Below are 22,719 nucleotides of genomic sequence, written 5' to 3'. Positions count from 1 at the left end.
GACAGAGTCTCATTCTGTTGCCCAGGCTGGAGTGAAGTGGTGCAATCACAGCTCACTGCAGCCTCGACCTCCTTGGGCTCAGGTGATCCTCCCACCTCAGCCTTCTAAGTAGCTGGTAGGTACCACAGGTGTATGCCACCACACCCAGCTATTTTTTCTGTGCTTTTGTTGAGATAAAGTCTTGCCATGTTGCCCAGGCTGGTCTTGAATTCCTGGGCTCAAGCAATCTTCCCACCTTGGCCTCCCAAAGTGCTGGGATTACAGGTGTGAGCCACCACACCTGGCTATGTTTCTATATATATATATATATATATATATTTGTTTGTTTGTTTGTTTGTTTTGAGATGGAGTCTCTCTCTTTGGCCAGGCTGGAGCGCAGTGGCGTGATCTTGGATCACTGCAACCTCTGCCTTCTGGGTTCAAGCTATTCTCCTGCTTCAGCCTCCTGAGTAGCTGGGATTGTAGGTATGTGCCACCACACCCAGCTAATTTTTGTATTTTTAGTAGAGACGGGCTTTCGCCATGTTGGCCAGACTAGTCTTGAACTCTCCTGACCTCAGGTTATCCACCCGCTTTGGCCTCCCAAAGTGCTGGGATTACAGGTGTGAGCCACCGAGCCCGGCCATGTTTTAATTTTTAAGAAACAGCCAAACTCGTTCCCAAAGTGGCTATACCATTTTGCATCCCCACCAGCAATGTTCAAGAGTTCCAGCTCCTCCTCATCCTCACTAACAGCTGGTATGGCCCGTCCTTAGTTTTAGCCATTCTTAAGGTGTATGCTGGTGTCTTCATTTGGTTTTATTTATTTATTTATTTATTTATTTATTTATTTGTGAGATGAGGTCTCACTCTGTCGCCCAGGCTGGAGTGTGATGGTGCGGTCCCAGCTCACTGCACCCTGGAACTCCTGGGTTCACGCAGTCTTCTGGCCTCAGCCTCTGGAATAAGTGGGATTACAAGCATGCACACCACTGTTCCCTGTCTTATTTTGGTTTTAAGTTGCATTTCTCTAATAACTAATGATGTTGGACAGTTTTTCATGAGCTTCTTAGCTATTCGTATCTTTGGTAAAGTGTCTTTTCAAATCTTTGGCTTATTTTTAAGTTGTGTTGCCTTTTTTTTTTTTTTTTTTTTTTTTTTTTTTGACCGAGTCTCACTTTGTCACCCAGGCTGGAGTGCAGTGATGTGATCCCGGCTGATTGTAACCTCCACCTCTCGGGTTCAAGTGATTCTCATGTCTCAGCCTCCCGAGTAGCTGGGATTACAGGTGCATGCCACCACACCTGGCTAATTTTTGTGTTTTTAGTAGAGATAGGGTTTCTCCATGTTGGTCAGGCTGGTCTCGATCTCTTGACCTCGTGATCTGCCCGCCTCGGGCTCCCAAAGTGCTGGGATTATGGCGTGAGCCACTGCATCCGGCCCTCTTTCTTAAAAGACATCTTTGTCATTGTCCCCTTTCCTCCATCCTAGTGAAAAATCACTGTTTGGAGCAACTGATAGGAGTGTCTCATGCCTCAGGTGCCAGTGTGGGGAGAACCCCTAATGTGGCAAGATGGAGCATGCAGAAAATGGATCATATTTTGAGGGAGATTGGTACAAGACATTCTCCCAAAAGTCATTTTGAGACATTGAGTCTTTGTAGCGTTGTTCGTCTGTTCCTTCATTTATTGCAAATAGGACAGCCAGGCCTGGTGCATGACCCACCTCCTTTTCTCAACTTGCCCACGCCTCCTTCCTTTTCATCCTTCCACTCTCCAAGGTTCTGGCTCCTCAGAGCCACCTGTCTGACCGTGCAAGCTCAAGTAGTCCCCAGGACACTTTTTCTAGTCACCTAGTTGTGTGTGTGTGTGTGTGTGTGTGTGTGTGTGTGTGTGTGTGTTTGAGATAGAATTTCACTTTTGTTGCCCAGGCTGGAGTGCAGTGGCATGATCACTGCAATCTCCACCTCCCGGGCTCAAGCAACTGATTATCCTACCTCAGCCTCCCAAGTGACTGGGATGCTAGGCACCTGCCACCAAGCCCGGCTAATTTTGTATTTTTAGTAGAGATGGGGTTTCTCCATGTTGGCCAGGCTGGTCTGGAACTCTTGACCTCAGGTAATCCGCCTGCCTGGGCCTCCGAAAGTGCTGGGATTACAGGTGTGAGCCACTGCGCCCAGCTTGTTGTGGTTTTTTGTTTGGTTGGTTGGTTTGGTTTGAAGCAGAGTCTCACTCTGTCGCCCATGCTGGCATGTAGTGTCATAGCTCTCTGCAGCCTTCTGACCTCCTGGGCTTAAGCAATCCGCCTGCTTCAGCCTCCCGAGTAACTGGGACTACAGGCATCTACTGTCACACCTGACTAATTTTTTTTTTTTTTTTTTTTTTTTGAGACGGAGTCTCACTCTGTCGCCCAGGCTGGAGTGCAGTGGCTGGATCTCAGCTCACTGCAAGCTCCGCCTCCCGGGTTCACGCCATTCTCCTGCCTCAGCCTCCAGAGTAGCTGGGACTACAGGCGCCCACCACCTCGCCCGGCTAGTTTTTTGTATTTTTTTTAGTAGAGACGGGGTTTCACCAGATTAGCCAGGATGGTCTTGATCTCCTGACCTTGTGATCCGCCCGTCTCGGCCTCCCAAAGTGCTGGGATTACAGGCTTGAGCCACCGCGCCCGGCCACCTGACTAATTTTTTTTTTTTTTTTTGAGACGGAGTCTTACTCTGTCGCCCAGGCTGGAGTGCAGTGGCCGGATCTCAGCTCACTGTAAGCTCCGCCTCCCGGGTTTACGCCATTCTCCTGCCTCAGCCTCCCGAGTAGCTGGGACTACAGACGCCCACCACCTCGCCCGGCTAATTTTTTGTATTTTTAGTAGAGACGGGGTTTCACCGTGTTAGCCAGGATGGTCTCGATCTCCTGACCTCGTGATCCGCCCGTCTCGGCCTCCCAAAGTGCTGGGATTACAGGCTTGAGCCACCGCGCCCGGCCCACCTGACTAATTTTTAAAAATTGTTTTGGGCTGTGCGCGGTGGCTCACACCTGTAATCCCCGGACTTCGGGAGGCCGAGGTGGGTGGATCACTTGAAGTCAGGAGTTTGAGGCCAGCCTGGCCAACTTGGTGAAACCCCTTGTCTACTAAAAATACAAAAAGTAGCCAGGATTGGTGGCACGTGCCTGTAATCCCAGCTACTCGGGAGGCTGAGGCAAGATAATCGCTTGAACCTGGGAGGCAGAGGTTGCAGTGAACTGAGATTGCTCTACTGCACTCCTACCTGGGCGAGAGAACCAGACTCTGTCTGAAAAAAATATATATATTATTTTATAGACACAGGATCTCATTTTTTTTGTTGCTGTTTGAGACGGAGTTTTGCTCTTGTGGTCCAGGCTATAGTGCGACGGCACGATCTCGGCTCACCGAAACCTCCACCTCCCAGGTTCAAGCAATTCTCCTGCCTCAGCCTCCCGAGTAGCTGGGATTACAGGCATGTGCCACCATGCCTGGCTAATTTTGTGTTTTTAGTAGAGACGTGGTTTCTCCATGTTGGTCAGGCTGGTCTCAACTCCCAACCTCAGGTTATCCGCCCACCTTGGCCTCCCAACGTGCTGGGATTACAGGCGTGAGCCACTGTGCCCAGCCGAGACGGGGTCTCATTATGTTGCCCAGGCTGGTCTTGAACTCCTGGGCTCAAGTGATCTTCCTGCCATAGCCTCCCAAAGTGCTGGGATTACAGGCATGAACCACTATGCCCAACCTGTATTTTTGTTTTTTGTTTTTGAGGTAAAATATATATAACAAAATTCACCCACTTTAAGTGAACAATTCAGTGGCATTTAGTATATTCACAGAATTGTGCAACCATCACTGCTGTCCAGTTCCAAAACATCTTCGTCCCCCGCAAAAGGTGACCCCATCTTCATTAGTGCTGACCCCCTATTCTCCATTGCCCAGCCCCTGGCAATCACCAATCTGCAGTCTGTCTCTATCTGTTTTCAAGTTTTATAAATAGAATCATACACTATGTGGCCTTTTGAATCTGGCTTCTTTCACTCAGCATGATGCTTTGGGGGTCATGCATGTTATAGCCTAAATCAGCACTTCATTCCTTTTTATGGCTGAGTAATATTCCACTGTGTGGATGCACCACATATTTATCCATTCATCTGTTGATGGACACTTAGATTGGTTCCACCTCTTGGCTATTATGAATCATGCTGCCATGAACGTGAGTGTACACATTTTTGTCTAAACACTCATGTTCAGTCCTTTGGGGTACACATCTAGGAGCGGAATTGCTGGGGTGCATGCTTGTTGTATATTCTTGATCATGCTGGTCACCACCTAACGTTATTTGTTGTGTTCCTCTGCAAGTGCCTTGAGGTTGGAGCGCCTGTCTCTCTTGTGTCCTCTTGTGTGCCTGGAACATGAATGACACAGGAGGAAGTGTCCCAGAGATGTGGCCGAGAGAGAGGGAGGAAGGGAGTGATGGGGGTGTGCAAAAACTTCTTGCTCTCTGAGGCTTGCAGTCTGGCAGGTGGGAATTCCCTTCTATGGGATCAGGTCGATCTTTGGCCTTTCCAGGGAGGCTTGTGGGGCTGCTGGGGGGCACTGGGGGCTGGTCTTAGTCTCTGTGACTGCCTTTCTAGCCTGCCAGGCAACGCCCGCATCTGCCTTTTTGTCCCACGAAGGTTTTGTCTTTTGGCCAGGGGCGGGGGCAGTTCCTGTCTTCCCCTTGGCCCTTCCAGCGGTACCACAACTCAAGAAACTGTCCCCAGGAGGGACTGCGCTCCCCCACCCCCCACCGCCCCCAACGTTATATAACTTGTTTGTTCCAACTTCTGTCTTCTGCAACCAAGGGGGAAAAAAGAAAGAGAAAAGCTTATTCTCCTTCCTTCCTATCTCGAGGGATCAACAAAAAACCCGTTGCCTAGTAGAGATGGTCGTTAACGACTGAGCCGAACCTCAGGGATGGACAGAGTGGGGCTGCCCTGGCTGAGGTGCACGGAGAGGAGGTGGGGTCCTTGGTGCAGGCACAAAGGACACTTGTTCACCAGCTGGCCTCCTCCCAGCTTGGGCCGTGGGGTCTAGACTCCTTGGAGGGAAAGGAGGCCTGGGCCACTTGGGGTGTTGCAAGGGGAGGCAAACCCTCTGGGGAGTTGCACCTCCCCAGCTAAAATTCCATCACTGTGAGGTACCTGGCTACCAGAGTTTTGGAGGAACCTTCTGGCCTCGCAGCCTCTCCGACATGGACCTTTGGCATCCATGCTTTTTGGCCTATGCTTCCTGGAGATGTCTGGGTAGGGCCCGGGCTCGCTGAGTCATGCTGTTCCTGGGGGTGAGATGGGGGGATCTGGGTGAGGGATGTGCAGGCTTCAGGCGTTTGCATAAGAAGTGGTGGCTAGGCTGGGCGTGGTGGCTCACGCCTGTAATCCCAGCACTTTGGGAGCCTGAGGCAGGTGGATTACAAGGTCAGGAGTTTGAGACCAGCCTGGCCAACATGGTGAAACCCCGTCTCTACTAAAAATACAAAAATTAGTCAGGTGTGGTGGTGGGCATCTTTAATCCCAGCTACTCGGGAGGCTGAGGCAGGAGAATCGCTTGAACCCGGGAGAAGGAGGTTGCAACGAGCCGAGATCGTGCCACTGCACTCCAGCCTGGGCAACAGAGTGAGAGTCCATCTCAAAAAAAAGAAGTGATGGCTGGCTGGGACGTTGTGCCCAGGGGCTTTGCTGCCTGCTGAAAGTGTTTGCATGGAAAGTTGTGGCCGAGACGCTGTGCCCGGTGGGTTCGTCACAGTCAGTCTGGCTCAGTGGCCTTTGCCTGTCGAAGATTTCTCCACAATCTAGATAATCTCTACCAAGCCCAGAGGCCTTGGAAGGGTCCAGCCCCCAGCTCCTGCTAGGAATACCTGGGGGAAGAGGTGGCTTTCCAAGGAGGTCCTTGCTACTTTGGGGAAGTTCTCTTTCCTTTGGCCTCTTGCCCTTTTCTTTTTTATTTTATTTTTTGTGATGTCACTCTATTGCTCAGGCTGGAGTGCAGTGGCATATTCTTGGCTCACTGCAATCTCCGCCTCCTGGGTTCAAGTGATTCTCCTGCCTCAGCCTCCCAAGTAGCTGGTACTACAGGCGCCCGCCACCACGCCTGGCTAGTTTGTATTTTTAGGAGAGATGGAGTTTCGTCATGTTGGCCAGGCTGGTCTCTAACTCCTGACCTCAGGTGATCCATCTGCCTCGGCCTCCCAAAGTGCTGGGATTACAGGCATGAGCCAGCGTGCCTGACCTCGTGCCCCTTTTAGAAGGAGGATTTTGACCCTTCCAAGACGTGGACTCAAGTCCTTCTCCTGGAAAATGTGGTCAGATATCGTGGCATGAGGTGTCTCATCACACCCATGGGTGACTGTGGGTCCCTCTTTGTGGGGTGTGGCTGTGACAGATTCCTCATCTGGGAAATGGGGCTCTAGGCCCACCAGGTGGGGGGTGTCTGGGAGGAAATGAGTGGGGAGAGGCCGCATGTGCCTCATCAGTGTTACTGTGGCGGTGCTGACATCGCCCATGATGGGGACATTGCCATCCTGCCTGCCACGCCCGCATGGGCCTTGAGGGGATCATCGGTGCCAGCAAGGCTTGATGTGGCGTGCGTGTGTCAGGCAAGGAAAGGAGAGGGTCAGCTTGAGCTTTTGGGAAGACAGTAGTGCCATGATTTGGTGGCCGTGAGAGGGACAGCAGCAGGGGCAGCAGGAGAGTAAAGCACATCCAGCGTGAGCTGGAGAGGGCAGGTCCGGCCAGGGGCAGGCCTGGGAGCAGGAGCTCAGCGGGGGAGGGGGCGGGAGCATCTCAGCAGGGATAGGGGCAGGTGGAACTGGGCCAGCTCAAGAGGGGCACTGACCTGCAGGCCAGGCCACATCCAGGCCACTCGATCTGCCCCTCACAGCTGAGCCCCTTCTCTGGGACGGAGGCCACCGTCTCCTCCCCTCCTTGTTGGCAGGTCCTGAGAGCTCTGGGAGTGGAATTGCTTTGAGAGCGCTCACTTCACCCTGAATCGCACAGTGCGATCGCCACAGCTGGACTGTTTCCACCTGGTAGCTGTGCCCTCCAGGACGGCCTCCTTGTCGTGGTCCATAGTTACTGGGGAAGAAAGGTTTTATTACCCTCCCCCACAATCGCACCATCTCCAGGGAGCCCATGCGAATGTCATCCCACCTCCCCCACAGCGATTACTTTTTATCTCACCCATCTCTCCTCAGACACTGTAAAAGTGAGGCTTTCTCCTCACTCCAGCTCTTTCGTTTTTTCCTTTTTCTGATATTTGCGTGTGTGCGTGTGTGTGTGTGTGTGTGTGTGTGTGTGAGAGAGAGAGACCTACCCTTTGGTTTTAGGGGATGTTTTAGATTTGGTGTTGAGAGGCCTTGGAGGAGGAAGAGAGCAGGAGGAGGAAGAGTGGAGGAAGAGAAGGAAGAGATGAGAGGGAGGAGGAGGAAGAGGAGGAGGAGAAAAAGGAGGAGGAGGAAGAGGGAGGAGGAAAAGAGGAGGAAGAGGAAGAGAGGAGGAGAGAGGAGGAGAAAGATGGAGAACAGGAGACTGAGGAGAGAGAGAGGAGGATGAGGGGGAAGGACAAAGACAGAAATAATTCAGTGACTTGGGGCCTTGGATCCTGGAAGAAGCGGGTGGGATCTACTGAAGGCATGGGGTGACTGGGCAGCATGTGTCCCGGCATCCCCAGCTCTTTGCTCTGTGGACAGGATTTGTTACACACCTTTCTCTGCCTTTGTGTGGGTGCCACAGTCTCCTGTGTCCTCCTGTGCCAGGTGCTGGACATGCAGGGTCCATGGGACAGATGGGTCGTGCCCGTGGGGCGCATACATGCCAGCAAGAGTTAGAGAACATCGTGCAGTCATTTCTGGGCTGGCTGGGCCAGGGGGCCAGGGCAGGGTTTGGGTGAGGGGCTTATCGGTCAGCCTTCTGTTTTGAAAGGATCCCTCTGTAGGCCGAGTGTGGTGGCTCACGCCTGTATTCCCAGCACATTGGGAGGCCGAGGCGTGTAGATCACTTGAGGTCAGGAGTTAGAGACCAGCCTGGGCAACATAGTGAGACCCAGTCTCCACTAAAAATAGACAAAACTAGCTGAGCGCGGTGGCGGGTGCTTGTAGTCCCAGCTGCTCTGGAGGCTGAGGCACGAGAGCTGATTGAACCCAGGAGCCAAGATTCCACCACTGCACTCCAGCCTGGGCGACAGAGCAAGACTCTGTCTTAGAAAAGAAAGGATCCTTCTGGCAAGAGACAAGGGAGCCTCAGCCAAGGTGGGCCCTGGAGGGATGGAGAGGCGCGCGCAGGCTTGGGGATGCTTGGAGGTTGAGCTTGTGCTGACCGATAGTGGTGGCTGGTTCCTCCTCACTGGGCAGGCTGAAGGTCCAGGTTGTCCTTGGTCCCGCGAGGCTGTATTGCCTGCAACAAGCAAGGGACTTGGAGATGCCACCTGGCCTGGGGGATTCGCAGCCCTGCCTGTGTTCCAGAAAAGCCCTTCATGCCTCTCCTTGATCAGGGTTCGTGCCACGTGGAGCTCCCACAGTCCTTGAGGGCTTCAGGTCTTCCCACCAGCGGGTCCCAGTCCTGGGAATGTCCCTCCTCCTGAGAGAAGGCCTCAGTCTGGCTGCAGCTGCCCGGGAGGTCCCCAGGTAGCATCTCTCGTGGGTTCCACCTTCGAGCCTCAGCCTGGAGCCAGCCCCTCCTGCTGTCTCCTCCCCATCCCAGCTCAGAGCCACTCCTGGCTCTTCCCCTCCTGGGCGTCATCCCCAACTCCAGCCAGCGGGACCCTCCTCAGGCAGGCATCAGACCACCTCACTGCACCGCCGGACACCTGCCAGTGGCTCCCTCACTCTCAGAACAAAATCTGCTGCTTGATGTGACCTGCCAGGCCCCTGAGCTTCCGCAGCCCTGATGGCTCTGCTGGGCTCTGAAGCACGCTCACTGGAATGTCCTGTCCCAGCGATTTGCACGGCTCAAGTATTGTCTCCTCAGGGCCTGGCCACTGTGTCCGCCGTGGCGCCACTGCTCGCCCTGCCGTCACGGTACATTCTCTGTGCTTGAGGACCCATGTCCCTGTAGAATGTGCGTTCCCCAAGGGCAGGGCTTTATCGGTTCTCTTTATAGTGGTGGTCCTGGTGCTGGCACAGCTGCTGGCACAGGGTGGACGCTCTTGAGTACAGCTCCAGTGAGTACCCCACCCCGCACAGTCTTCGACGCATACCGGAGGGGAAGCCTCCTGGCATAGCTCTGCATGCCCAGGCTGGCCGAGGGTCATCCGCCTCTTCCTCTTCGCTTCATTGAACCAGCAGGGTGTGGGCAGAGCAGCAGAAATTCACAGGCGTGTTGTCAGTAAACCGGCCCTGTTACAGAGCCCAGGGCACCGTACCATTTTCCATGTGCTGTCTTTAGTGAGTGAGCAAAACCTCAGCCCTGCATGTTAAAGCAAAGGCGGCAAAAGACAGCCGCTCTCTCCCTGTCCAGCTGTCTGAAGTGGAAGTGGGGGCCAAGCCCACTGGGTTCCTGCTGCCGGCAGCCCCGCCCTCCTCCTCTGGTAGCCGCTCTGCAGCTGTGCGGACCTGCTCTCTTAACACTTGTTAACCCCAGCCTCCAGTCCCTTCCTGCCCCCCACCCCGCCCCTTCCACATGTCTCTCCGGAGAGGGCCGCGCAGAATTCACAGGACTCGTCTCCAACGGCAGCGCCAGCAATTCCCTAGCATTCCTCCTCTGCAGAGCGGATTTTGGTGCATGTCCAGCGTGATTTCAGACCCCTCACCGCGCAGCAGAGCGCCTAATCGCTCTGTATGCACCACCACGGTGCACACTGAAAATATTGTGATCCGGGAGGAAGTAACCGGCACCTTGGGGGAATCACAGACCTTTCCTGCGAGGGCAAGGGCTTCCGGAATTGAACAGGCTGGGCCTGGAGGAGACCTTGAGGGGTGGACCTTCAGGCTTGTAAAGGCCTGGAGGGGGGTCACCCGAGGATCGAGGCCGAAGATGTTTACTGACGCCACAACTGTGAAATTCCACAGGGGTCAAAGACGGACTCGGGCGGGCGGGAGCGGTCTGGGCTGGATATCCGGAGAGTTCTGCTCTCCACGGGATGTTAGAATTTGAGGCAGTCTGCCGAAGGAGGCAGAGCAGAGAGGCATGTGATCACCCAGATCGTCTGTTACTGGAGCTGAGAGCGGGACATTTTCCCGGAGCGGGGTGGAAGGAGTGTCAAGGTGACTGTGAGGTGACAGACACGTAGGGGAGCCCCACAGAGGACCCCCAAGGCACCCTCTCTGTTGCCATCAACCTGAGTCATCCTCTCTGAAAAACTTCCAGGACTGAGGTTCGAGTCGGAAGCGTGCGTTCTTCTTGGTGAAGTCCGTCCTGTCCCAGGAGGGCTTCTCTAGGTCTCTCCTCTGGCTCCCCCTCCTCGGGTCCTCGTGGCTCTGTCGTGTGAAGCGGGGGGTCAGGAGCACACAAATGTTTACACTCCACGTGAGTCACTTGCACAGATGACGGGTGATGTTTTCCTCGCCAAGGCTGATGGCACCGGGCCCCTCTGCCGTTCCAGCCTCAGTCACGCCTCCAGTCTGTTAGCATTTAGAGCTGCTGAACTTTCGCATTGGTCAGGGGCGCGGGCAGTTTGCTGACCTTTTCTGGGAGTCGTGGCGGACGGAGTGGAGCCGTCTGTCTTGTCACAGACAGGCGGGGCTGCGGCTGGGGATGGCCACCGCCCACTCGCCCTCAGAATGGCCCTCAGCGGGGCTTCCTCGCCCCCCAGCCCGGGTAGGAAGCTCGTGTGCACTGTAGGGAGAGGCGGCAGCTGGAAAAGTGTTAAGGCCACAGCGGTTTTTCCAGAGGCTCGTCTGGAATGCTGTGGACGGATCTGAGGCTCCTGACATCCGAGGCCCCTCTTGGTGGGGAGAGCCAGAAACCCAAGACACTGCTGTCAGTTAAAGACTCGAAGTTCACATTTTAAAAAGTGCAAGGAGACACCCGGTTTTAGGTACGTTGGGGTGCGAGGTCTGAAGGCTGGAATCTGTGGTTCCCTTCTTTCAGCCCTGTCATTCCTCTTGTCTGGGTGCTGCCCACCTGGTAGAAAGGGGACCTCACCTTGCCACTCCTCTAGCCCGCCAACACCACTGGGAAGGTGACCCTTCATCCTGGTGGCTCCAGTAAAAATCCCAGGGAAGGCTCTGATTGGATCAGAAAGGCCAAGTCCCAAGTCCCCATCCCAGGATGAATCCCTACGACCAGGGGCCCCAGAGCCTCTGTCCAGTCTGCGTCACATCCATATTTTCAGCCCAGCAATGGGGTCTGCCTGATCTCCAACACTGGGGCTAAGAATAGAGAACAGGAGGTTCCTGAGGAAAACAGGGGGGCCTTATGAGAAGAGGCGAGGGATGGTAAACACCCCAAAAATGAAGATATTCATGACAGACCTCCTCTGACACTGAAATTTGTGTTGTCTTTGGAAGGCTCTGGGCTAAGCTGTGGAGTGCCTGCATCTGGCCCGGCTCTGCTAGGGATGAGCAGTGCCGTGTGGCAGCCCTGTCCCTTCTGGGGCTTCAACACCTGTCCTGCCAGTGGAGGCAGTGGAGTGGGCTGCCTTGCAGCACGTTGCCACCCCGAGATGCTAGATTTCAGCAGTGCTGGAATTTCGCTGGGTTTCCAAGCAGTGCTCTGGGGCTGTGCAGTCATGTACCTACTTGCCTGAACTGTAGAGTGAAGGGATTTGCTCATTCAAGGGGTCCCTGCTCCTGGCCCAACGCAGTGGGACCAAGTTGGGGGATGGGCTGTCACAGAAGCAGTCTCCCCTCAGTGGGAAGGAATGGGAAAGGGAAGCCTCAGGCTGAAACCTGCCCACTCATCAGCCCTGGATGGGCACCCAACTGGGCCATGAGGGTGAGGAAGGCCATGGCAGAGAAGGCTCTAGGGTGGAGGCAGCAGAGGGGCTGAGCGCAGAAATGCAGTGGAGAGAGGAGGGTCTGAAGGCAAGAGGGTCGGCCACTGAGCACAGAGCACAGCATGAGCAAAGGCCCAGAAACTGGATGTGCAAGAGAGTCCCGCTGCAGGCTTCATGTGGATCCCAAAGGATCACATGCACTAGGACTCGGGCCAGGAGGTCACATGGAGAGGAACGAGCAGTGAGCTAAGATAAGAGTTGGGCTCCAGCAGGCCGGGTGTGGTGGCTCACACCTGTAATCCCAGCACATTGCGAGGCCAAGGCGGGCAGATCACCTGAGGCCGAGAGTTTGAGACCAGCCTGGTCAATGTGGTGAAACCTCGTCTCTATTAAAAATACAAAAATTGGCTGGGTGCGGTGGCTCATGCCTGTAATCCCAGCACTTTGGGAGGATGAGGCGGACGGATCACGAGGTCAGGAGATCAAGACCATCCTGGCTAACACGGTGAAACCCCGTCTCTACTAAAAATACAAAAAAAAAAAAAAATTAGCCAGGCGTGGTGGCGGGCGCCTGTACTCCCAGCTACTCGGGAGGCTGAGGCAGGAGAATGAACCCAGAGGCGGAGCTTGCAGTGAGCAGAGATGGCGCCACTGCACTCCAGCCTGGGCGACAGAGGGAGGCTCCATCTCAAAAAAAAAAAAAAAAAAAAAAACCAAAAATTAGCTGGCGTGGTGGCAGGTGCCTATAGTCCCAGCTATTCGGGAGGCTGAGGCAGGAGAATCACTTGAACCTGGGAGACGGAGGTTGCAGAGAGCTGAGATTGCACCACTGCACTCCAGCTTGGGTGACAGAGCCAGACTCCGTCTCAGAAAAAAAAAAAAGAAAAAAAAAAAAAAGAGCTGGGCTCCAGCCCAGTGCTGCCACCTGGGAGCCATCCACCTGCCACCTCACCCATCCACTCACCTTCAAACCCCACCTCCCTTGCCAGCAGCAAGCTCTCTGCCTCCACGGCACCCCTCCCATCCTGGCTTGTACCTGGACCACAGTGTTGGGGTGTCCCCATCAGAACAGCCCCCACGAACTGAGGGAGCGCCCACTTTGTGCAAGACCATCAGCTGGGGTGGTGCAGTTCTGGTTCCTGGCTCTGTTGTTGGCAGGCAGCCTAGAAAAGGGGCACGGCTATCATCCCATTTTACAGATGGGGAAGTTGAGGCACAGAGAGGTTCAGGGGCTCATCCAAGGCCACACAGTAAACAAGAGGCAGAGGGACACTAGGTGTGGCCAGCAGAGACCTTCCTTGGCCAGCACACAGGTGCTTTTTGGCCTTTTCATGGTCCCAAGTGGGTGGGCCCTATGATCATGACTATGATGCAGATGGGGAGACTGAGGCTTAGAGGGCTGAGACTGCTCACCAAGGCTCTGCCTGATCCTGGAGGATGGATGTGGAGCAGGAAGAACAAGACAGGGGCTCTTCAGTGAAGGCCCAGCGCAAAGACGCGGATTTATCTGTCCATCCATCCACTCACCCTTCATCCACCATTCATCTGTCTGCCACCCACTCACTCCTTACCCACCTGTTCACTCCTGTGTCCACCAGTTCACCCACCCACCTGACCGTCCATACCTCCACCTGTCCATCCACCCAACCACCCATCCACCCCCCTGCCCCCATCCACCCATCTTTTCATCAGTCCACCCTTCCATCCACCCACCCACCCACCCTTCCATCTACCCACCTACCCATCCAACCATCCATCCATCCATCCATCCATCCACCCATCCACCCACCCGCCCTTCCATCAGTCCACCCTTCCACCCACCCATCCACCCACCCTTCCATCTACCCACCCACCCACCCTTCCATCTACCCACCCACCCACCCTTCCATCTACCCACCCACCCACCCTTCCATCTATCCACCCACCCTTCCATCTACCCACCCACCCTTCCATCTACCCACCCACCCATCCATCAATCCACCCTTCCATCCATCTACCCACCCACCCTTCCATCTACCCACCTACCCACCCACCCACCCTTCCATCTACCCACTCACCCATCCTTCCATCTACCCACCCACCCATCCATCCACCCATCCACCCGCCCTTCTGTCAGTCCACCCTTCCATCCACTCACCCATCCATCTGCCCTTCCATCCACCCACCTGTCCACCCACCCACCCATCCATCCACCCATCCACCTGCGCTTCCATCAGTCCACTCTTCCATCCATCCATCCACCCACCCATCCACCCACCTACCCATCCATCCACCTACCCATCCATCCACCCATCCTCTTGCCCTTTCATCAGGCCACTCTTCCATCCATCTGCCCTTCCACCCACCCATCCACCCACCCACCCACCTACCCACTCTTCCATCTATCCACCCACCCATTCATCCACCCACCCACCCACCCATCCATCTGCCTGTCTGTCTGTCACCCACCCACCAACCTACCCACTCTTCCATCTATCCACCCACCCATTCATCCACCCACCCACCCACCTACCCCCCGACCCATCCATCTGCCTGTCTGTCTGTCACCCACCCACCTGCCCTTCCATCCACTCATCCATTAACTCATCTACCTGCCCATCCAGCCACCCTTCCATCTACGCATCCACCCACCTACCACTATCCATCTACCAACCCACCCACCCATCCACCAATCCACTCATCCACCATCTGCCCACCCATCCATCCACCCACCCACCTGCCCATCCAGACACCCTTCCATCTACCCACCTATCACTATCCACCCACCAACCCACCATCCACCAATCCACTCATCTACCATCCACCGACCCATCCATCCACCCATCCACCAACCTATGCACCTGTCTATCCACCCATCCACCCATTCTTTCATCCATTTATTCACCCATCCATCCATCTACCCACCCAGCTATCCACCCATCCATTCATCTGTCCATCCAGCCATCCATTAACTCACCTATCAATCCACACGCCCTTTCATCCACCCATCCATCCACCCACCCATCTCTCCACCCATCCATCTAGCCACCCATCCATCCACTCATCCATTCACCCCTCCATCCACCTACTCACCCATCCATTCACCCACCCATTTACCCATCCACCCACCGATTCACCCATCTACCCACCCATTCATCTGTCCATCCACCATTCGCCCATCCACCCACTCATTTACCCATCCATCTACCTGTCCATTCACTTGACTGCTTGTCCACCTACCCAGCTGACAAGCATGACTGAGCTCCAGCCATATGCTAGGCATGGCGGTGAGCACCAGGACATTGCAGGAGACAGAACCCTGCCTGCCCAGCTTCCATGGGGTTCCCCTTTCAGTTGTGGGGAGACAGGCTGGAAACAGATGATGTGGCAGATGGAGTGAGGAGCAGGGAAGACAAAAACTGCCCAATTGGGGATCAGGGAGGTGGGGTGGCTGATGAGCTGTAGACCGAGGCTCTCCCAGCGGGACCTGGCAGGCACTGCCCCCTCATCTACAGAGTGGGGTTCCCTCTCTTGCAGGGTAGCTGAAGGACTAGTGGGGTAAATCCACATTCTTGCCTGGGGCCGGCCTTGAGAAGCCCGTCTTGCTCTTCCTGCTGTTCAGCTCCATGTCCATCCTCCCAGCTCAGGCAGAGCCTTGGCGAGGTGTCTCAGCCCTCTGAGCCTCAGTCTCCCCATCTGTGATGGTCACGATCAGAGGCCCACCCACCTGGGGCTGGGGAGAGACCAACCAGCACCCATGTGTTGGCTGAGGAAGGCCTCCTTTGGCCAAGCCTGGTGTCCCCCCTCTCTGTTTACTGTATAACTTTGGGTCAGTGGCTGAACTTGTCTGTGCCTCGATTTCCCCATCTGTAAGATGGGATGGTAGCAGTGCCCCTTCAGAGACTGCCTGCCAGAAGGTGGGCCAGGAGCCAAGATTGCACAGACTGGGTGTTCCCTTGGTCAGTGAAGGCTGTTCTGATGGGGACACCCCAGCATTGTCATCTGGACATGAGCCAGGATGGGAGGGGTGCCGTGGGGGCAGAGAGCTTGCCACTGGTCAGGGAGGTGGGGTCTGAACACCCTCTTGTCTTCGTGCTGTGGAGGCAGAGAGCTTGCAGCTGGTCAGGGAGGTGGGGTCTGAACACCCCCTTGTCTTCTGGGCCTTTGTCTGGATGGTGGGACTTCTTGTTGGCCTTGAGAAGTGGCTGGAGTTGGGCAAGGCCTGGATGAGGGGCGCTATGCATAGCATCTTCCTGTCCATCAGCCGCAGTCAGGGCCCCACACATCCTGGACTCCCGGTGGCATTGGTCAGAGGCTGGGATTAGGGCAGGAGATCACAGCCTGGCCTTGAGGGCACTGGGCTTATGGTGACCCCTGAGGAGCGGGTGAGAGGTGGCCACATCCATCCATCATCCACCCACCCATTCCTCCAGCCCACTTCCTCATCTAGAATGCCCCCATGCTCCTGAGATGACAGCTTGCAAAGCACTGCACCTCTGACCCCCTGTCTTCGGGAAGGTTTAAGCAAGGCTCAGGGAACGGGAGGCCACGCAGCTTGCCCTGGCTTCATAGTGGGGTTTGCGGGGGAACTGTAGGATGGGGGTGGGCGGGCCTTAGCCTTCTGCTCCCAGCTCTGTGGGCTTCACCTGTCAACCTGCAGAGCCTGAGAGGAGGGAGTGTCTCCTGCCACCTCACTGGGTCCTTGGGGTCATTGGTGGTGGTCCTTTCCAGTTGATCCTGGATTCTGAAACCTGCCTGCCTGCCCTCTCTGAGCCTTGGCGTCCCTAGCTGTCACTTGGGGGCTGTCTGGGGGTGCCAGGTGGTACAGTGGCCTCCTGCTAGGCACTCCCAGATGCCCTGTCTCCTGTCATTCTGTCCCCACCCAGCAGGCACAGACAGGCTGAAGCCAAGGACAGACAGGCAGGGAATGGCTCCGGATCAGGAGGCTGGGAGGAAGGGGAAGGCCAGGGCTCCTTCGCAGGAGTCAGAGGGCATCCATGCAGGACGCTGTGAGTTGGGCCAACAGGCGCAGCTCACGGCAAGCCCTGTCTGCCTCAGTGGCGCGGGGCTTTTGGAGGAGGCTTGAGGGTGGGTGGGTGGGGAGGCTGCGAGGTTAGGGTGGCTCTGACCCTGCCTGGCCTGCCCAGCACGCCTGCCCTCCCAGCACAGAGGGGGAGTGCGGGGTTCCTGTTCGAAATGATTCGTGAGGATATCGGAGAAAACTAGCATGTCAAGCAGGAGGGAGACACAGACAGCTGCACCCTGGCGGCTCCTGAGCTGCAGTCTCTGTCTCCCTGTCTCTGAGTCTCTGTCCCTCTCTCCCTGGGTCTCTGTCTCCCTGTCTCTGGGTCTCTGTCTCTCCCTGTCCCTGGGTCTCTGTCCCTCTGTCTCTGTGTCTCTGTCTCTGGGTCTCTGTCCCTCTGTTTCTGCATCCCTGTCCCTCTGTCTCTGGGTCTCTGTCCCTCTGTCTCTGGGTCTCTGTCTCCCTGTCTCTGGGTCTCTGTCTCCCTGTCCCTGGGTCTCTGTCTCGCTGTCTCTGGGTCTCTGTCTCCCTGTCCCTGGGTCTCTGTCTCGCTGTCTCTGGGTCTGTGTCTCCCTGTCTCTGTCATGAGAGAAGGTATCAGTGTGGTTGGAGTCTTTGTCTCCCTGTCTCTGGGTCTGTGTCTCCCTGTCTCTGAGTCTCTGTGTCTCCGTCTCTGGGTCTCTGTCTCCCTGTCCCTGCGTCTGTGTCTCCGTCTGTGAGTCTCTGGATCTCTGTCTCCCTGTCTCAGAGTCTCTGTGTTTCTGAGTCTCTGTGTCTCCATATCTGGGTCTCTGTCTCCCTGTCTCTGTCTCTGGGTCTCTCTTTGTCTCTGTCACTGTGTCTCTGTCTCCATCTCTGTGTCTCTGTCCCTCTGTTTCTGAGTCTCTGTCTCCCCATCTCTGTTCCTCTGTTCCAGTCTCCGGGTCTGTCAGTGGCTGAGTGTCCTGGCCTGCTGGGACACTGCGGTGGGGCCCTGCACCCGCTCCTGGGCTCTCCCACTTGTCCATGCAGAAGCCATTATCGTTCCTCCACTCCCACAGGAACCCAGGGAGGCAGAGAACAGCAGGTGCCTTGGAAGGGACGGCCCCTTATCAGGAGGGATAACCCCAGGAAGTAGCCTTGGGCAGTCTGGGGGAGAAGCAGGGCGGGCCCAGCCTCAGGGGCCTCTGAACTGTCCCATGGGAAAGCTTGCTGACGTGAGTGTGGGGGCCGGAGTGTTTGAGGGCCAGCATGAGGTGCCGGAACCCAGCGACTCCATCCTGTGGGCTGGGAGCAGTCCCCAGTGCGGTGAAACATTGTGGTCACCATGGCAACAGTGCTGGGGGAGCTGCCTTTGTGGAACGGGTGGGACCCTGCCTCTCTGTACCTTTTACCCTCGAGGCACGTGCCCAAGAGCCAGCGAGGACTGTAGCTGCTGGTGGCCAGGGGTGGGGGGAGGGCGGGGGCACGCTGGGCCGAGGTGTTCTCATCTTGGAGAAGGATACTGAGCCTGTGACCTCCCCGGCTGCTGGGGATTTGCGAGGCTGCGTGTGAAGACCTGTGCCTGCTTGGTGAGGTCAGAGTGGGTGGGAAGGGTCATGAGAGAAGGCGTCAGTGTGGTTGGAGAGCAGGGTGGTGGCTGTGAGGCTGAGAGGGTGGTGGTGGGACTCCAGGCCCCCCACAGCTCTGGCACCCAAGCCCCATACCACCTCCCACACTGCCAGGATGCTGTCACCCCCACCCCTGCCACCATCTCTGCTTCCCCTCCTTTCACTGGCTCTCTGTTCCTCTCTCCCTATCTCTCTCTCTCTCTCTCTCTCTCTGGGTCTCTGTCTCCTTCTCTCTGGGTCTCTCTCTCCCTCTCTCTGGGTCTCTATCTCCCTGTCTCTGGGTCTCTGTCTCCCTCTCTCTAGGTCTCTGTCTTCCTCTCTCTCTGGGTCTGTCTCTCCCCCTCTTGCTGGGTCTCTGTCTCCCTGTCTCTGGGTCTCTGTCTTCCTCTCTCTCTGGGTCTGTCTCTCCCCCTCTTGCTGGGTCTCTGTCTCCCTGTCTCTGGGTCTCTGTCTTCCTCTCTCCTCTGGGTCTGTCTCTCCCCCTCTTGCTGGGTCTCTGTCTCCCTGTCTCTGGGTCTCTGTCTTCCTCTCTCTGGGTCTTTTTCTCCCCCTCTTGCTGGGTCTCTGTTTCTCCCTCTCCCTCTGGGTCTCTGTCTCTCTCTCCCTGTCTCTGTCTCCCTCTCTCTGGGTCTCTCTCTCCCTCCCCCTCTCTCTGGGTCTCTCTCTCTCCCTCTCCCTCTCTCTCCCCTCCCCCTTTCTCTGGGTCTCTCTCTCCCTCTCCCTCTCTCTCCCTCCCCCTTTCTCTGGGTCTGTCTCTCCCTCTCCCTCTCTGTGGGTCTCTGTCTCCCTGTCTCTAGGTCTCTGTCTTCCTCTCTCTCTGGGTCTCTTTCTCCTCTTGTTGGGCCTCTGTCTCTCCCTCTCCCTCTCTCTGGGTCTCTGTCCCCCTCTCTGTGGGTCTCTGTCTCCCTGTCTCTGGGTCTCTGTCCCCCTCTCTCTGGGTCTCTGTCTGTCTCCCTGTCTCTGGGTCCCTGTCCCCCTCTCTCTGGGTCTCTGTCTACCTTTCTCTGGGTCCCTGTTCCCCTCTGGGTCTCCGTACCCTCTAAGTCTCTGTCCCTTTATCTCTGAATCTATTTCTCTCTCTGGGTCTCTGTCCCCTTCTCTCCGGGTTCTGGTTTTCTTTCTCTGGGTCCCAGTTCCCCTCTGGATCTCTGTCCCCTCTCTCTAAGTCTCTGCCACTCTCTCTCCGAGCCTCTGTTTCCCTCTCTTGCTGGATCTCAGACAAAGCTCTCAGGATGGTCTTGATCCAGTTGCCGACCTGGGACTGGCTGGGAGAAAGGCTAGAGAGTGGGCAGTGGCTTCTCAGCTGGCCCTGATGTCCCCTGCTGTCCCCTGAAGTACAGACTCTTCCCCACCCATGCACCGGGACCCTGGGGCGGCATCGCATCGGCCGGGGTGGGAGCCAACCAGCTGTGCTGCGCTGCTGCGCTCCTTCGAGCCACATGGACAATAAAACCAAAATTGGCTTTGAAAGTGGAAGTGCTCTCCTCATTGAGGGGAAGTGAGGGACTATGCGCGTCAGAACCGCCTGTCAGGGGCAATGCCGGCAGGCTCCGTTCTGGCCCAAGCACTGGGCTCCGCGTGGGGGTGGGAAAGGATTTTACAAAACCCCAAAGAAATGTTTCCATGAAATTCTTTCTTGTTCTTGCCTTTTTTTTTCTTTTCTGAACATTCCAATGAAAAGAACCGTTCTGGGGCTTTGGATCGCTCCTCGTGTATTGGGAAGCCGACCATGGAGATGAGGCCAGCCCGGGGCCAGAGGAGGGGCGCCTGCTCTGACAGGTGCGTGCCCCTCACTGTTGGCTCCGGAGGCAGCCCCCACCTCCCCCTGCTCCTAATCCTCCCACGAGGCTTCATCACTAGGGCGCCTGGCCGCAGCCCCTGCAACTCTGAGCTTCCTGTGACCTCCCCCGCGTGGCCATCCTGCCTCGGGCTGGGTTCCCCCAGGGCAGACTCTCAGGCAAGGGTTCGAGGGCCCCACGGAGGACCAGTGTGGGGAGGGAAGGAGCCTCCACAGAGTGTGTCAGTAGCAAGCACGTGGTCCCCGGGCAACCCTTGGAGATCTCGGGAATCCCATAACAGGCGGTCCACCTGGGGGAGTTTACCCTACCCGGGCTCCATGGACGTCAGCCCCAGCACACCCCTGCACCGGGACATCTGAGAGAAGCAGGGGTGGTGTCGCCAGGGCAGACCTGGGCGTGTCCTCGGGTCCAGCACAGGCCTGGGCCTGGCTAGGGTGCCCGATGACATTGCTCAGGGGATACAGCGGCAAGCGGGTGTCAGAATGGCCCCCAGCCTGGGCCAGGCCTGTAGCGGGGGCGTGTGGCCACTCAGAGGCCAGATTCGGGCAGAGGGTGCAGCCAGGGCGGGCAGCAATGGCCTCTTGAGACGGCCCTGGCCGGGGCTGCTGACGCATTGGCTCCGATGACTCACGTGCGGGTGACCGTGACTTGAGTGGCCGTCTGGAGACTCGGACCAGCTCAGGGCCACCGCCTTCCTGGGGGCCTGTGGCCCCGTCGTGCCGGCCGCCCCCTGTCTGGACCGGCCTGAGTAATGGGTCCTTCCCCTCCTCCCAGTGGCCGGCTGGAGAGGACCTTAGTCATCAGCCCTGGCCCCAGCCCTCCCTCCTCCTCTGCCTGCCCACCTCCGCCCAGGCTGCATCTCGCTTCTCTGTCCAGGCTGGGGGACTCCTGCCCCTACTGGCCTCCTCCCTCCCTGAGTTCCCCAGGAGGGCCTGCAGCGGGGTGGGTTTGGCTTCATAGGGGCGGCAGTGAGGATGACGTCAGGGGCCTCAGGGACAGTTGTCCCATCCCTAAGATGAGAGGAAGGAAACAGCCATGTGGAACGCGTCAGGCATCACCAGGGCACGAGGAGGAGGCCTGGGGAGGACAAGCTGCTTCCTCCCCTCTTTGGTCCAGTGTGGGCCCTGCGCCCTGTAACCAGCAGTGAATGGGCCTCACCCTGCTTTCTGGGCCTGGGGTGTCCTAACTTCCAGATGGGAGCAACCAAATTCTCCGAGTGTGTAGTCGTCACGTGCTGGTGGCAGCCTGGGTCCCAGGGCTCTGCGTTTGCTCATCTCATCCTCCAGTGGCCCCGGGGCTAGGGAGCTGGATGGTCATTTGCCCCTGCTTTGTAGCTGAGGCCTGGGTGGTTGAGTGACTGCTGAGTTCCCACTACCCAGAGCTGGCTTGGCCCAGGCTGCTGGCCCCTGATGTCTGCTCTGAGATGCCCTGCCAGCCAGCTGAACTGATCTTGCCTTCTGGGTTCTGGGCACCCTCTCCGCTTGCTGGGGAACCCAGAGATCCCATGCTTGGAACACCGGCCCACCTCCCTGGTTTCCTGTTCCTCAGTCATCAGAACAGCAGGGGGCAGGGCAGCGGCCCCTCTCCTCCCCAGAGGGAGGTTCTCTCTGTCCAGCTTCTCAGTTCTCCAGGTATGTTCTGTGCACTCATGGGCAGATGCATATGTGTGGCACTTTGAGCCCAAATAGCATCCCACTGTGTGCACTCTGCCTCTTCCTTCCTCCTGCAGCCTTGACGTCATCCCCGGGATGCGACATCTTCCCAGGATGCGTCGGCCTCCTCACCCAGCTATAGGGCAGCCCTCTCTTGGAAGGTGCTGTGATTCTGCATATCTCCTCTAAGGGTGGTTAGCTTATTTCTCGTCCGTGGCCCCTAGAGACTGTATTTGGGTAAGTTTCAGAAATGGAGTTGTTGGGTAAAGGACATGAACCTTTAGAGTATTGCTGGGTCTACCCAGCTGCCTTCCCGGGGGTCACCTTGCTTCATAAACCTCCCACGAGTGTGCTTCCCTGACTGCAAGCGAGGCTGACTCTTACATCCTTCCAGCCAGCTCTGCTTGCTTTCCTGGGAACCATCAGCCCACATTCTTTGTGCATCTTTCGATCTCACTCTGTCGCCCAGGCTGGAGTGCAGTGGCACAAACATGGCTCACTGCAGCCTCCACCTCCTGAGCTCAAGTGATCCTCCCACCTCAGCCTCCCAAGTAGCTGGGACCACAGGCTCACGCCAGCATGCCTGGCTCATTTGTATTGATTTCTTGATGCTCTTTATATATGGAGGAGCATGGTAAATATGCTCCTAAGGACTGAGTGGCCCCATGATGAACTTGCCCCAGTGCGATGCGTTTCCTCTGATGAAAATGTGCACATGGGCTTTAGAGGAGGCACAAGAAGTCCTCCCATCCCTCCCCCCAAATCTTGAACGTTTAAGAAAAATCCAG

General features: G+C 56.5%; 4 protein-coding genes across 8 annotated transcripts in view; 3 read left to right on the top strand and 1 right to left on the bottom strand.

The window, feature by feature from the left end:
- Positions 1-22,719, top strand: part of CRTC1 (CREB regulated transcription coactivator 1) — a 174,147-nt gene that overhangs the window by 33,987 nt on the left and 117,441 nt on the right. The window lies entirely within an intron of this gene.
- Positions 1-22,719, bottom strand: part of FKBP8 (FKBP prolyl isomerase 8) — a 212,805-nt gene that overhangs the window by 110,702 nt on the left and 79,384 nt on the right. The gene's annotated exons all lie outside the window — the stretch shown is intronic.
- REX1BD (required for excision 1-B domain containing) overlaps positions 1-22,719 on the top strand; it is a 280,166-nt gene that overhangs the window by 214,050 nt on the left and 43,397 nt on the right. The window lies entirely within an intron of this gene.
- KLHL26 (kelch like family member 26) overlaps positions 1-22,719 on the top strand; it is a 34,823-nt gene that overhangs the window by 4,108 nt on the left and 7,996 nt on the right. Inside the window, exons 1-2 of one of the 4 annotated variants that reach the window (XM_050769588.1) lie at positions 18,345-18,441; positions 20,162-20,259. The exons of 1 other annotated variant lie outside the window; for it this stretch is intronic. In XM_050769588.1, the coding sequence (XP_050625545.1) occupies positions 20,210-20,259 (50 nt within the window). In that variant the 5' untranslated portion in view covers positions 18,345-18,441; positions 20,162-20,209. Of the gene's footprint in view, positions 1-18,344; positions 18,447-20,161; positions 20,260-22,719 lie in introns of those variants that run through there. 2 more of the 4 variants (XM_050769586.1, XM_050769587.1) reach the window with 2 other exon arrangements.

The sequence above is a fragment of the Macaca thibetana genome, chromosome 19 (assembly GCF_024542745.1).
Source record: "Macaca thibetana thibetana isolate TM-01 chromosome 19, ASM2454274v1, whole genome shotgun sequence".
Taxonomy (NCBI): domain Eukaryota; kingdom Metazoa; phylum Chordata; class Mammalia; order Primates; family Cercopithecidae; genus Macaca; species Macaca thibetana.
Note: the sequence above shows the minus strand (reverse complement) of the source record. Positions and strands in the feature narration are given on the sequence as shown.